At 40.0% G+C, this 15,888-nt stretch overlaps 1 protein-coding gene across 7 annotated transcripts in view; it reads right to left on the bottom strand.

Annotated features, from left to right (window-relative positions):
• Positions 1-15,294, bottom strand: part of MPHOSPH8 (M-phase phosphoprotein 8) — a 28,861-nt gene extending 13,567 nt beyond the window's left edge. For all 7 annotated transcript variants that reach the window (XR_010742915.1, XR_010742917.1, XR_010742916.1 and 4 more), the window contains exons 1-9: positions 15,025-15,294; positions 11,225-11,338; positions 9,445-10,287; positions 6,486-6,582; positions 4,730-4,855; positions 4,555-4,643; positions 3,279-3,419; positions 2,390-2,476; positions 322-476 (exon numbers count right to left, since the gene is read on the bottom strand). Coding sequence is in view for 1 of the 7 variants with exons in the window: in XM_066313037.1 (XP_066169134.1) it covers positions 322-476; positions 2,390-2,476; positions 3,279-3,419; positions 4,555-4,643; positions 4,730-4,855; positions 6,486-6,582; positions 9,445-10,287; positions 11,225-11,338; positions 15,025-15,279 (1,907 nt within the window). In the remaining 6 variants the exon portion in view is untranslated. The remainder of the gene's footprint in view (positions 1-321; positions 477-2,389; positions 2,477-3,278; positions 3,420-4,554; positions 4,644-4,729; positions 4,856-6,485; positions 6,583-9,444; positions 10,288-11,224; positions 11,339-15,024) is intronic.
• Positions 15,295-15,888: the final 594 nt, after the last annotated feature.

Genomic DNA, 15,888 nt, shown 5'->3' with positions numbered 1-15,888 from the left:
GGTCTACTAAGAGCTTACATTTAATGGTCCAGTGCTTATACACTTCTAAGTTTTCAAGATTGCCATACCTCAAGTTAAAGGAATCTTTCACTTCTAGGAACTACCTTTTCCTCCTTTCCATGCTTATACTCAGTGTTTGAGCAAGTGTATGCCAATTCTGCTAGCTCACAGAATAGTGATTTCACACGATTTATTAGTTAGCTTTCTGCTCAAATCAGATCTGTTTTCTTTCCTGACATTTCCCTTGACTTAAACCAGAATTATGACACGCCTAGCACTGCAAACATTAGCAGAACAAACATCCAAGCACAGATCACTCACATTTCCAAGTGGTTCCTGAGCTGCTCATACACCAGGGTGTTATTGCACTGTTTAGCAAAATGCATGGCAGTGTTCTGATGCTTGGACAAAATGTTGCAGTCGGCTCCGTTTTCAATCATGAGCCGCACTATATCAGAATTCCCTCTTTTACAAGCCTGTGTGGGAAGGGAGAAAGTGGAAGGACAGAAAACAATGACAAACCTGTTAGAATGGAATGCAACGTGACACTAAGCAGAACTGCAGAAGTGAATTAAAATCCAAAATTAGTTACAATTCAGAAATTTAACTATTTGCTCTGTGAATGGTAACACAACTTGAAACTGAAGAACACATCCCATAAATACTTTATCCAGGCAATACTACAGACACAACCCTATGGAAGCAGCAACACTGAGAATTACCAAGTAGACATAAAGAGAAAAATATGATAAAAAATTTTAAAAAGAAAGTAAACCCCAAAAGTTCTGTGAAAACATCCAATCTGATGGAGTTCACTAACTACAAATTTTATTGCAACTGTTTACCTGAATAAATTTGTTTTTGTAGAACTATTTAGAAATTATTAAAGTAACATTTCCAAGGGCCTGTTTTTCTATGCATGTCAGTTTAAAATGGTACTTTGGGTATGCAGTAAATGTACGGAATTTGTCCCAGACTGGTATGTAGCTGTGTCAGAAAGTCACTGTTATCCTCTGTGTAAATGTTCAAAGCTGTTCACCGTTACTTACAGCAAGAATTTCAGGGCACATCAACCAGAGACTTAACAAAAGCACAGAAAAATCTAAAAAAGTTTTACTTCGAAGAAAGTAAACACATGCTCTTGGTCACTTGTTTTCAAACACTTCACTCAGATAAATTATGGAAAGGCACGAGAGACACAATATTTTTATCTTTGTAAGACCTTTCAGAAGACAGCTTCTGAAATTTATCTCTGCCTTGAACTTTGATCTGTGCCTTCATTCCATCATCTTGCCTAAGTAGAACAACTCCCCTACCTTCCTCAAACCAAAAAACTGAGAAAAGTCTCACACCTGACAGAAAGGAATTGAGTGCTAAGATCTTTTTTCTCTCCTAAAAAAAGTATGATCAAACTCCTAAGGTTAAGTAAGAGTGGCTTGATAAACACATCGCTAAGTTTATCCACAGAGGGCTAACCTTGTCCCAGAAGTCACTGGAAATGAAGATCCTATTCTTTGTGTCTGGATTGCAAAACAAACCCCTAGAGTAAGTCACTGTAGGCTGCTAATTGGTTTGTACAGCTGTGATCAAAGACTAATAAAAACTTTAAAAACAACGAGGTTCATGGAAGTAGCCAAATTATGAAGAAATTTTGAAGTGGTTGAGGAAACCACAAGTGAGTTGTTGTCTTCAGAGAAAATGCAAAATCCCCACACTTGTTTAGCCTCAGAGGGCAGAACAGAAACAATACCACATTGTCTGGGCAGGAAAGCTTCTGTAACCTCTTCAACAAACAAACTACACAAACAGCCTACATATAAATACAGCAAGTTTATCCAAAGGGGAACTTCGGTGAAATTCATCCACATAAAGAAAAAACATTAAAAGCACAGACTGTTTTAAGAGTATTAGAATTTTCCCATTACAACAAAATTAAAAATTTCTTTTGTGACTGGGAGAGAAATGGTGCAGAACAGGCACTGGGAATCAGACTGTAAATCAGCTATTTTATTTCTGGCCTGCAATAAAACAGCAAGTGTCAATCACAGCAATACCCAAGTGAAAGATTTTCCTTTTGGGAATTTTTCCCTTACTGCTGAAAATCTGATTATCTCAGCTGGAAAACCACATCTGCACTTCTATGAGCCAAACAGAAGAGGATGATGAGCCACATTTAGCACTGCATGCTGAAGACATCTGTGGTTCTTGTTTAGATGTTATAGTACATTAAAGAAATGGATTAAACTCTGCTTAGAATAACCATGGATAGTATTTTTATTTCAAATATGGTACATGTTCCTGAAATGAATTCTACAAATATGTTTTTACGTTTTATTAGTTTTGCAAAAGTAGTCCTACTTAACCATGTAAGGAGAAACACAGGATTTACCTTCATTAAGGCAGTTTCACCACTGCTCTGCTGCATGTTCACATATGCTCCAGCTTCCAGAAGAATAGCTACTGTTGTTAGAAAATTCTGGGGAAAAAAACCAAACCAAAACCACAACATAAGTAAAAAATATTCTGGGTTTTTTTTCAGAATATGAAATGACGTTTACTTAAAATTCATCCACAGAATTCGAAACATGACTCATGGCACAATTAACATTGCTCTCTCCCACGGCTAATAAAAAGCAGTTCAGACTTAGGCAAGTGGAAAGCCCTAATTATTTACTATTCTTCCTTTTTTTCTAAATCTTGCAATAATAAACATCACAGCAAGGAAGCAGTGTATTTGCATCTGCCACCAAAGTGGAAGGAGGCTCTCTTCTATACCTGGGAAAGCACATGGACCAACCCAAACAGAAGAGTGCACCCATTAAACCCTCACTTGCTCTAACTTACTTTAGCAGGTCTTAGTGTGGGAAGAGTGCCCATTGCCACTGTGCCCATTGCCCAACTGCTTTAAAATACCAAATCCTGTTTAATCAGAGACTTTCTAAGTGTCTCCAGTTTGGATCCTGTGTAGTCAGACATCATAACATCCAATTCTAGCAAAGAACTTAAGCTCTCATAACAGACAAAAAATTCAGAGATACCCTCTGCCTCCACATTTCCTGCTATGATATTCTCTGTTCAGGAAAGGGTTTGTGATCAGAACTTATTTACACTACAATAACCACAGCTGCTGAAATTATGCATTTAAGATACCCAGCAGATACCCTGCTGTATCTTGCTAACTCCTTTTTAGGCATCATCCCAAGGTAAAAAATTGTGTACCACCTTTAAAGGTAAGTAAAAGAGCCCAGAACGACAAATACAACAAAAACCAAGCCAACCTTTTCAGCTGCATGTATCAATGCAGTTGTTCCATTTTTCTGTCTACCATTAACTTTAGCTCCTTTCCTGATTAGCACCCGCAGAAGGTCGTCATGCCCTCCAGCAGCAGCAAGCATTACCAGGGTCATTCCACTTGGGTCCTGGAACAAGAATCACTGCCATTATGAAAAATAATAACAATAAAAAGAAATACTTCAAAATGAATCAAAGCTGCAAGACAAAACTTTCAAGTGCATCAATGTGTTTCACAAGGATTTTCCTCCCTGGCAGAAGAATTCACACATACAGGGCTGCCATGTACCAGCAAACTATCACCTCCACTTCTCTGGCCTGCAGGTCTCACATTGGAGCTGCACAATGTGCAAAATCTCTTGCAGTTCAGAGAACCAGAACAAGAAGCAGGAAAACCAGAATGAACCAGGAAGAAAGCCTGTAAGGTATTTGAGGGTGGAGAAGACAGCAAGACTGCTGGAAATATAAGTTAGCACACCTGGAGAAAAACCACTATGGCTCAAGTCAGCTGCTCCCACAACATTGCTTTTTGATTTTATCAGAGTGGAAGTACAAAGACAGTTTGTGACTAGCCAGTCTCCTCACTCATTTCTGAATTTTTCCCCAGACTTTACAACTCACAGAACACATGCTGGCCTCAGTAGTGCATTTGGCATATTCCCTATGACACCTCAGAAGTCTTAGCATAATGTCGACTTCCCAAAATGCTACATAATAAAACTACACAAGATCACCAGTGAAAATACCAGTATTGGAGATTTTAAAACTCAAAAATGGAACTACAGTACCTTTGGCAGGAAAACAGATCCTTGAAAGTAAACCCAGTAAGAAAACAGCTGATGACAAACTGGCAGGAAACTAATTATGAAGTGGTCCCACTGTGTCAAACAACTTTCAGGCTTTTGGGGGTTTTTAAGAGTTTTTTGCCCATGCACAAAATGTTTTACACAGTTTAACCACTTGAACTTATAGTTATCATTCCTAACAACACGCACAGTTCCACATTTGGTCAGTTAAATACACTGGGCAAGTTGGTTGGAAAGCTACTGGGATGGTTCTATCAAACTTCAGTTTTTCTTGGAAGAAATAGGTAACAAATACTGAAACTTCCAAGTCTGTACTCCTTTTTCATACCTTGTGCTATTTTACCTAGGTGAGATGGAAATCTGCTACAACACAAGAGAGGCAAGCTTTTCAAACAAATCAAAATTTGTGTTCTTCCCTCCTACTTGTCTTCCAGTACTTCTACTGCCCAAAAATTACCTCTTGATCCAAATTATATTCCTCATTTGAAGAAAGCGCCATTTTGACTGTCATGTAGTCTCCACTTTTAACAGCATCTCTCAGGAGAGCTAGAAAATAAAATCAATGCTGTTGTAGGATATTTCCCTTAGAAAAGTGAGCTAAGAAATACCCCTTCTTCCCAAAAAATACTCACTACTTGATATTGGTTCTGTTGATACATGATTCTCATCTTCTCCATCAAGATGCCTCTGGAATTCTTCTAGTGTCAGCCATTCTAACTGCATGTCCATACCCAAACTCAGGACTTGCTGCTTGCCATCTATCATGTATTTAATTTTGTGAAAGAAAAAACATGTAAAATAAGTAACAAATAACTGCTGCTACTTTTCATTCCAATAAACTCTGGCAGTCAGCATGAAATGGTTCTCAGCAGCAAAGGCCACATTAGGCTACAAAGGCTGCATAAAATGCTTTTATTTGAGAGAAACTGTTAATTTGTTGTAATAAATAAAGCTGAAGTGATTATGGGAAGGTGAATACTCCATCACTTTAGCAGCAGAAGCACTGGAAACACACTGAAAAGATATCAGTGAGTTTCAAAAGAAAATCTTGTTTCAGCCCCCTGCAGAGACAAGAACTGGAGCACCAGAGATGCCAGGAGGAATGGAGAAAGCCCCAACTACCAGTGTTCTCCATTTGACACACACCCACTACTTCTCAGTCACCTTCTGCAGCAATACAAGTCCATGTGTCTGCTGCAGCTTTTTTATTTCTCCTTTCTTTGTACACCTTGCTGTTTTAGTTCTTCTATGAATTTATATTCTAGCAAAGATTCTCTCTTTTGCAGTGATTCTCATAGTATTTACTATTTTTTTTCTTCTGAAGCTACATTAAACAACTCAAATGCACTGATGACCTTAAAGCCTAGAATATTAAGACAGTTACCAAAAGTGACTACCTGAGTCACTAAAGACTATTACATAACAAAATTTCACTAAATGACCAGCATCCATTTAGAAAAGATCTGTTCTCTTTCTGTAAGTACTGGTGCACAGGAGCAAGCTTAAGGTAAGACAAAAGGCAGGGAGAGCTAGTCCACCTACCCCGGCAAATCTGAGTTCTGACTGTTTTCAACACGGTACCATCTTTCTTTCAAGAAATGCAGTTTAGAATTGTGCATAAATTACTATTTCTAAACTATGGTTCAGCATTTGTGATGACCAGACAAAGGACAAGTGCTGCACGGAAACAATCATTAATCATCCTGCTTCTTACAACTTTCCTTAAGCACTGTAAGCATCTACGCCACTTTCAGAAAAAGGTGTTTCTCTAGTGAAGGAATGTATTCTGAAACAAGTAATCCAGAGTTGTTCTGAAATCCAGAGCAGTAACACTAATCATCCATTATACTATTGGGAACAGAAACAGAGCCTAGACATTTTTCACTGTGCATCTAATCATCCAGAGTTGTATAATGCAACTCGTCTCTGTGGCTAAAGCAGGAGGCAAGACGTTTGTCTGATGGGAACCCCTACTAGCTTTTCTAAATATAAAAGGTATATTTAGATATACACATCCTATTGTGAGAACAATTCTGAAAACAGCCAATAATTGGATGAATTCCTCTTAAAAAAAATTACTATTACATGCCAGAGAAGCACAGTTGTCAATGTTAAATTGAAAAGGGCAAAATCATGCCTTGCCTACAAAAATGTCAAAGACTTCTAGATACTTATGTGTTTCAGACAGAAAGCATATATTAACGTTCTCATGAAGCATTTATTAGCAAAGCCATTAAACAGAAGACTTTTGCTTCCTAAAAGAAAAACTGAATTCTTTATTTGTGGAGTGTGTTTGTTACAAACTATACAATATCTGCCCTTGTAGAAATAAGAAGTGAATGTCCTGAAGGGTCATTCCTTTCTCTGTTTCAAAAAGCTAGCACTTACTTTTTAGGACCTTCTGTTCCTTTCTGTTTTTTTCTTCTTTTTCAGACTCTTTCTTTTGATTTTTTTCTTTAATTTCAGTTTTCTTTACTTCTTTTTCCTAAAATTGAAAACAAAGATCAAATTTCAGTGGCAGAGAAAAAACAGAAAATAAACTCCTTTCACCACTCCAGCAATAAAGGATATTTACAGTTAATACTACTGAAACCTGTACACATCAGTCCTGTAGACATTCCTAAGAATTAAACAGGTGAGTCAGGAGTTAAGTCTGTGAAGGCTTCCTCCCTAACAGTAGAGGTATTATTTCCTGAACACTTCAAGTAACTTCAATTCTTTTTTTTACTGCATCCCAGCCATTCAAGTTGCTTTATGGAAGAGCTGCAGATATGACAATACCAGCATTTTGAAGGAAATTCAAAATTACTAACTTCTCATATAGTGAACATAAATAGAATGTAATTATTAATTGTATTTAACAATTTTGTAGCACCATATTCACACATTATGATAACATCAACTTGAACCTCAACTGAGAAAACTTGACAGTTGGACACAAAAGGTTCCAAGATTTCCAATTTATACAGACAGAACATTATGGCAACAGTTATTTCTGGAAAATAGATTCAGCAAAATCCACCCAAACTCATGATACCTCTGCAGAGGTCTGAGCTCAGCAGTATCTAATATCACAGAAAAATCTTATTGTGGATATAGATATATAATCAAATTTGCCAAACTGGAATTCAACTGTCTTGACCAATATTTGCCTTTCTCCTTCTGTAATCTTCTCTCTCCACTCAGCAAATTCACTGCAGAGTAGGTTGGACAAGGCTGCTTGGCATGGCTTTGTATCAGCCTCTGACATTAACCTGGCATAGGGAGTAGCACTGTCCTTCTGAAAGACTGCCCCGAAAGAGTCCTCACAAAAATTCATATATATGCTATCATCAGAAATACCAAAAGCCTTAATTAAACCAGATTAATTTGGTTTATCATTATGTATTAGCAGAGCTGAGGCATTTAATTGCTTTCCTCACCGCCTCCCTTTCCTCCACAAAGCTCAGCTTTTGATCACTGACGTGATTAATGCCAACACAGGCAGCTGTTCACCCTGCCAGATGCTCAGTATTTAAGAGGAAATCCATAACTCACTAAAGGGACTACCAGATATTTGCTACAGTGGGGCTGTTAAAATCAGTAATCCTGAATTCTATTCCAGGTTTCTAATGCTGATCACATGCAGAACACACACATTTATTTTTGGAGGCAAATGAAATGGCAGGAATGGTTCAGCATGCAAACTGACTCCAAACAGAAAATACTGTGTTACAAATTGACATGATGGTTGTTCTATAAGCAGAGTTACATAAGGAAAGACAGGTACCTGAAATACATGTGATGACATTCTTCAAAAGGCATCAACTGCTGGAGCCAACAACTTAGTGAACAAAAGAACCCCTGCACAACTCTCCACCAAACCCACCCATGCAAGTCCACAGCTGCTCCAGAGAATAACTAACCAGCTACAGAAAACTGCTTGAGCCATCTACATTCAAAAGAAGCAAAGAGCAGAACACCTTCCATACTTTCCTGGCACCTTGGAACACAACCACGAGAAAAGCATAGAGATAACTTACTGAGAATGCTGACTGAAGAGCCACAAGCAAATTCACTTTCCTTTGCTATTCATTTATTCATGGTCAAGGTGACAGGAGTTTTATATTACTGGTGAACAGAACAGAATTCCAAAGAGTTTCCCTATTCCTGTCTCTCTCTCACAAATACAATTGCCTCATACTACAAGTAAAATATTTGGGTAATAAAGGACCACATCACCTCAACTAATTAAACAGCCTTCTGAAACTGGCCTATCCTTCAGAGTAATTCCTTGTTTTCCAGAGCTTTCACCACTAAGATCGTGCAAAAACACTCTTTTGTGTAGCTCTACTCTGAGATTATGCCACATAACTCTTTATTCCCAAAATAACTTATTTAAGGTGATCTACTCCATACACAAAACAATCACAAGCAGAGGACCACTGCTGAGCCTGCAGAAGAAACTTTCCACCATGGAATTATGGTCTCAGATGTGGGATATAATCCAGTAAGTAGCAAGGTGCTTTGGCTGCATTCCTGTTAAATCAGACCATGGCTGCTCTGAGCAGCCAATGTTTTATGAACTGCAAACTGTATTAGAACAGGCTGAAGCAGCTGAAAGAAATTATATTCCCAGAAACATTACAAAAAACATTTATGTCTTTTTTTTTTCCTTTACAATACTGCTCTTCTTAAAACACTACTGTATAAAATAAGGGAAAATAAACATCCTAGTATTTGCTTAGCTCATTTCTTACAACAGATACAGCATTTCTATTTCTATTTAACATGAAACCATGTCATGAAACTAAGCATTTGCTGTAAGCACTCCAGGAATTCTAACAAGACAAGCCTGCTACACAATTATCTGAGAGACCTGGGCTTTAGAAGTGATTTCAGCATTCCAGTTCTCAGGTTGGTGCCACTACACATAAGCTCTAAAGGAATGGCCGGTGTCTGAGAGAGCAAGTGTTGCTCAATGCTGTTCTGTCTTACTACACAAGTAGAAAAAAAGTCAAATGAGGAAACTCTTGAAGGTCGGCAGAAACAACTAAAAACAACAGCATGCCTTGCAAGAAGAGGAAATGTCATTCTAAGAAGATACAGTAAATGAGAGAAATTTATCCTTTTACATTTAAATATGCTTTCCTCTCCTAAAGCATTCCCCCCTTCAGAGGGTTCAGAATTCAGAAATCTCCCAGTCTCTGTTATACATTGTATAGTGGGTGTTTCTTTAAGTTCATGCAGCTCAGTACCTTTCTAATTTGTACTTTTGTCCTTGCCATCATGAACAGTCATGGTTTGAGGTATCTGTACCTGGAAGATGACTGATTTTACCCCCAGCCCCCACCCTAACCATGCTCACCTCCCCAGGGGAATCAGCGGGCTTGCACACCCTTTCATCAGCGCTCAATCTCAAACTCTTCTGCACTGGTGAAGGAGCAGGTGACACTTTCTCCAGCTCTCCAGGTACTTTTTCTTGACCTGTTTGCTTTTTGTGCACACTCTTCTTCTCTAAATGAGTGTCCTGAATTTCTACTTTTCCACCTTCTTCTCTACAGTCTTCTGCTTTTTGAATTTTTTTCTTCTTTCTTTTTGCCCTAGTATCAATACTGTCATCTTCATTACTTGCTGATCCATCAAGATGTTTATCAGTAATGACATCTTTTTCATCAATTTCTTGTTCCAATCTCTCTTCTCCACTAATTACTTGTTGTTTCTCATCTTTATTTTCAGAATTTATGTTTGAATTTTCATTATCAGTTCCTTGATAAATTGAGTTATCTATAGCGCTTGATTCTGAGTCAAACTGAACATCTCCATGTTTCCCCTTCAGTGATTTTTTATTTTCTTTAGAATCCTCTTTAGATTTTATTTTTACATCTTTAACTTCTCCCTTCTTTTTCTTGATTTCTTTAGCATCTTCTTTCTTTTGTTTCTTTGAGTCTTTTGGATCCTCAGTTTCTAAAGTCCTTTTTTTTGGCTTTGAATCTAAAACCAAAGTATCTGAGGAATTTTCACATTCCGTTCTAGGTTTTTCTTTGACTTTTGGAGACTTAGATTTTTTCTTTTTCGAGTCATCTGAACTTTTATCCTCTCCCTCTTTTGACTTCTTCTTTTTCTTCTTTGATGAAGCATCATCTTTTGTTTCACTCTGCCAGTCGCTGTCAGACTCTGCTTCAAATATATCATCGTTTAGAGACAGTTTCTAAATGGTAAAGAAAAAAAGTTAAAGCTTTTCCTTCCCCAATAAACTATCACTTTCGTACAAAGTATATAAAAATGGTAGTGGCCACACTTGGGAAAAGTACATTTTTAAGCACTTTAATCTTTTGATCCCTGCCAAGATCATTTCTCATTGCCAAACTGCAAAATGTGGTAATACAATTCCAGCTTGCTTACCTAAATTATGTTACTAACTGCTTGGATGAGAATCAATACATACACAAATGATTCAAGTAAACCAATTATACATCCAACAACCAGATTCCACAACAGAACTAAATCTGAGCTATTTTACATCAAAAATAATTGATCTGATTCTGTAAGATTTACCTACAGGTTTCCCAGAAGCAGGGTACCAGTTTTCAAAAAAGACCCTTACATTGCTTTCTCAAACCAACTGAGCAGTTAAAAAGAAGAGAAAAAGCCATGCTCTTCCCTCTGGCATCTAAGCTTTCTGTACTCCTCTTACCAAACTTAACGATTACATGTTAACACTCATTGATCTCCTACAGAAAGCAGAAGGGTGATTGGAACAGTGTGACAGTGACAAGTGACAAGACAATACGCATGTGGGTAGGGAAAGGGGGTTATTTATGTAGTCAAAACCAAACTATAATGATTGTACATTACTTATTTTATCCCATTAGAAATGGAACTGAAGTTTAGATGGAGTCAGTCTACAAGCAAACTCGTCAACAAAAAAAGCCCTACCACAGAACAGCAACAATATTATGTTTCACATGAAACAAAGCAGTTTTAGATTCCTTAAATCTTCTTAACTCCACATTTCAAATGCCTTCCCTTCTCCCCTCCTCTCATTACTACAATATAGATAGGGAATATGTCCCCAGCGTAAGATACTGCAAGTTGAAATACATCTGCAAGTCTTTTGTAACAGGTTTAGGCTTATTATCCACAACCTTTTTTCTGAATTCAAGAAGCACTTCTTTGCAGTCTTCCAAGTGAACCTCTGGTTCCCAGGTATCATCATCAGAGGTGTAGCCTTTCCACCGGACTTTATAGAGAATTTTACCCTGTAAGAAAAACCCACAACATTTAATCCAATATGGCACAGTATTGCATCAGATAGTCAGTTCTCGAGGATGTCAGTGGATATACAAATTTGTGTATATAAAAATCAGTATTTCTGTAGTTGGAATAGTTTTATCCAAAATACTTGCAGTATATAACAGTTTTTCAGAACCATAACTACAAAGTACACACCATAAATTCCCAGTCAGTTTATCAAAATGGGTTTTCTGACACTTATAAAACTTTTTAAGTTTTAATATTTCTTCCATAAAAATTTTAAGCTTGATTGCTTTTTCTTTGCTGATTAACTTGATATAAACCCTTAAGACTTCTAATGAATTAACACCATTCATCAAGTTTTACGCTGGAATTTATAATTTATGCTATATTTGTAATCAATTCTATTTTTGATAAAATTAAATACCAACAATTAGGAAGAAAAACCCAGCAATGAGATCAATTTAAATCTAGACAAAAATCTGAGTGTGTGCATCTCAGTGGAGTTAGTTACAAAGATTTTGACAGATTACATACAAAAATCTGACAGTATTGAACTTCACTGAGGGATAAAATTGCACCTTGGAGTTTCTATCTAGTTTCTTCTACTAAATTACGAAATCCTTTACCCATAAAAAAATTAATTTTTTAGCAAATGTGCTAAGGAGAAAGCGCCTTTGGAGAGGCAAAATAGTACCTCTTACTTCCAAACACGGACTGATAATGCTCTGAAAGACTTTACAGTGCTAACCCAGCCTGCAGAAAGAAAGCTTCAAAAGAACTGCCATTTGGCACTTACTGTTAAAAGTCTATGCACAATTTTTTGCCTGAGCATAATTAACATTTGACCAAGTCTATATACATGCCACTAAACTTCAGCAACCAACTAACCAATTCTATTTACAATCTTCTATATTTTGCTTCACAGATATCTAAATAATTAAACAGCCTATATTTAAACACCTTAATTTAAATTTTCTCTTAAAATTTAGCTTAACCCATCTCTCTTGATTTAGGAATTAAATTTTCAAAATCATATTTCCCTCTCCTCTTTCTTTCTTCTATTGGAGTTACTTACAAAATAAGCAACCAGTAACTTTCTCATTACGGTCACAGAGTGTGCTAGGTTATAAGAGATCTCCAGAACTAACAAGTAAAATGCCCTCTCAAAGCAGGACTGCCTACATCAGGCTGCTCAAATTGCCCAGTCAGTGTGTCTATGCAGGTTTCCCTGTCTTCCAGCTTGTGTCCAGTGTCTTTCTCATACTTTCCCTGTGAACCTCCAAGAAGAATCTGATTCTGTCCTCTTGACATCTTCCTATTAGATACAGATATTACTCTGATCTTCCCTGATTCTTCTCTTCTTACAGCAAAGCAAATCCAGCTCTCAACTTCCTAACTGTTTTCATTAGCCTTCTCTCTGCTATGTGCATGTCTCTTCTGTCCTGGGGAGCTCAGGACTTCACACAGTGCTTGGGATGCTTCTCAGCACTCTGACAAGAGAGAATGAAGCACCTCCTCATCTTCTGGCTGCACTGTGGGATGTTGCTGGCCTTCTTTGCTGCAAGAACTGCTGACTCACGTTCACCTTACTTGCCTGTGGGGACTCCCAGCTCCTTTGCTGCAAATCTGCATCCTAGCCAGCTGACTCTCACCTGCCTGGTGGCACAGGGTTATTTCCTTTCAGATGCAGGACTTCTAGCTGCAGTTAGGTACATCCTTGTAACTCAAGTACCAAATAAGCTACAAGTCCTTTTATCATTAACTGAGAAAGCTGCATAAAATAAAGTCTAATGCAAATGCAAAACCATTTTGCTGTTGAACGACTACATCCCATACATGGAAAGTGACAGGAAAACGCAGCTTAGAAGAGTGATATAAAATTCAGCTTAAGTGAAGACAGAAGATTGACTTTCACTCTTAAGAGACACAGTCTTACATTCACCTATCAACACACTTTCACTCAATATCTTTTTTTCCTGTTATCACTTAGAAAAATGCTTCTAGGCGTTTTATACTGCTCTAGCTTCTGTGAGAACTAGTGATGAGCTAGAGCAAACTCATATGGAAAGGAGTACCACCATGCCATTAAACAGCAGTTAAAATTTCCCACTTCCACTGGGCAACATCACAATTTGCACCAGAGCCTGTTGTGCTTAAGTATAACTGAGGTGCAGTAGGACAGACTTTACAGACACACTGCGTACATTTCCAAACTTTCCCTGCTTGTTCTGTTAAGTAGGACACATCAGTGTTTTATTTATCCACAGTCTGACTCCCCAGCCCAATCCCAACCCAGGAGTGCTGTCTCACATCCTACTGCCAGGCCCGGCAACAGCAGTACTGTGCGTGGGAAGAGCATCTCTGCGCAGGGCTCTCCAGCTGGGACACACAACAGCCAGACTGGCCTCACGCCACGCTGGACAGTGGCTGACTCACTCTGTGGTGACCACACGGCTCTTCCCAGCCGTTCTGGAAGTTACACCTGAGTATGAGCTCCTGCCTCGCCCTGCACCTGTGGAGCCCAGGCCTTGCTGCAGAGCAACTGAGAGGACACCTGATGCATTTGGAGCTGACACCACAAAGCCACAATCACCATGTGCTGGGTACACCCACACGCTGGAGCTCAGGGCACTGACCCAGCCTGCAAAACTCAAGCACACAGAGCTCGGAACGTGCTGCGTGCTTGGAGGGGGATGGAAAAAAGACACTCTGTTACCAGCATGTGCCAAGGACATCTTTAAGAGATGGTACTTGATGTATTCCAGTACTCTTTAATGGTATGTCTCACCACCACGACCGTCTAAACCTAGTGATTTCAGGTTGCATCCCTTGGGGGTGCATAGGTGGGGAAAAAAAAATAAAAAAAAAATTCTCTTGTCTTCAAGCCTAACTTATGTTGACCAACACATCATACAGGCAAAGCTATAAATACTGCATAACCCTGAAAGCATAACATTATCTTAAGACATTACCATATTTCAGCTAAGGTGCAATTTAGTAACATCACAAATATCGAAGAAAATGCTGATCTGAAGGTTATCCAGCCTAAAGGTGTCAAGACTCTGACCGTTTACATGAAAATGACAAAATTCTACAATGTCATGTACCTGACTGAAGCCCAAAATAAAAAACATAAATTAGTTACAATAAAAACCTTTCAGGCACAAAATCATAAAACCCCCGGTGTTAATTATTTTTTTTATTTGCGGTTTAGGAAAATTTATCAAGAACTTCAACCAGTCTAGGTTGCTTTCAAAGAAACAAATCAAGGTCTGGTAATTCAGTTCAAACAGCGCAAGATCACTGCAGACAATTATTTTAATTAGGAAAGAACTCTCTTATTTTAGGCGGTCTTCCCCCGTTTTCTGTGTGTGAACAGTGTCCCTAGCAACATACCTTGAAAACACCTCTAAGTTCTCAGTTATAGTCAACCCTGCCCATCTCTGCACTAAAAGATTTCACATCAAAACAGCACCGCAGCTGAGCCCTAAGAGCCAAGAGCAGTTTAACAATGCAGACAAAACCCAACTACTTAGTAAAGACTTATCTTTGGATAAGGGGATTGAATCTGCAACAAGGGACAAAAAGCCTCCTTGCACAATTGTGCGGAGTGCTTTACATCGCAACTGGAACGGGATTACTCTTTCCACGTGCTCCTCGCCCAGTGTTAAGAGACCCGCGCACTCACCCCCTCCTTCTTCACGTCAAGGATCTTCTCCACCTCGAACACGTCCTCCCCCTCCTCCTCCTCGTCCACCTCGCTCTCGCCGCCGCCAGCCTCCCCAGCGGCTGCTGCCGCAGCCCCCGCCGCTTTGCCCGCCCCGCCGCCGTCTTTTCCCCCGTCCTCATTCTCCGCCGCCGCCGCCGCCGCCGTCTCCTTCTCTCCCTCCGCCCCCTCCAGCCTGGCCGCCGCCTCGGCCCGGCTCCCGGCCGCCGCCGCCATCTTGGGCCGAGCTTCAAACGACAAGGGCGCGGAGCGGCTGCGACATCCGCGGGGCTGACACTCGGGGGGCGGGGCAGCGGCCGCCCCAGCCAATGGCCGCACGCGCAGCCCGTGACGCACGGGGCCGCGTGCCCTCCGCGCAGCCGCCGCCGGGCGGGGCTTGGGAGGCGCCTGAAGGACCGTTGCGGTGCCGCTCCGCCCGTGGATGGGACGGCCCCGCCCGTGGATGGGACGGCCCGGGCCGTGGGTGGGGACACCTCCCACGGGAGCGGCGTGCTCAGAGCCCCGTCCGACCTGCCTTTGCACGCCTCCAGGCATGGGGCAACCACGGCTTCTCTGTGGCTTTGGGCATTTCCAGCCATGGGGCATCCACAGCTTCTCTGGGCAACCCGTGCCAGTGCCTCACCACCCTTAGAATTCCTTCCTAACGTCTAATCGAAATCTCTCCTCTCTTAAAAGCTTAAAAGCATCCCCCGTTGGCCTATCGTTATCAGCCCATCACTCTTCCTCTTTTTTGTAATCCGCCTCTAGGTACTGGAAGGTGCTACAAGCTCTACCTGGAGCCTTCTCCAGGCTGAACAATCCTGATTCTCTGTCGTCTGAGGAGAG

The sequence above is a fragment of the Sylvia atricapilla genome, chromosome 2 (genome assembly GCF_009819655.1).
Source record: "Sylvia atricapilla isolate bSylAtr1 chromosome 2, bSylAtr1.pri, whole genome shotgun sequence".
Classification (NCBI taxonomy): Eukaryota; Metazoa; Chordata; class Aves; order Passeriformes; family Sylviidae; genus Sylvia; species Sylvia atricapilla.
This window is presented reverse-complemented; position numbering and strand designations above follow the sequence as displayed.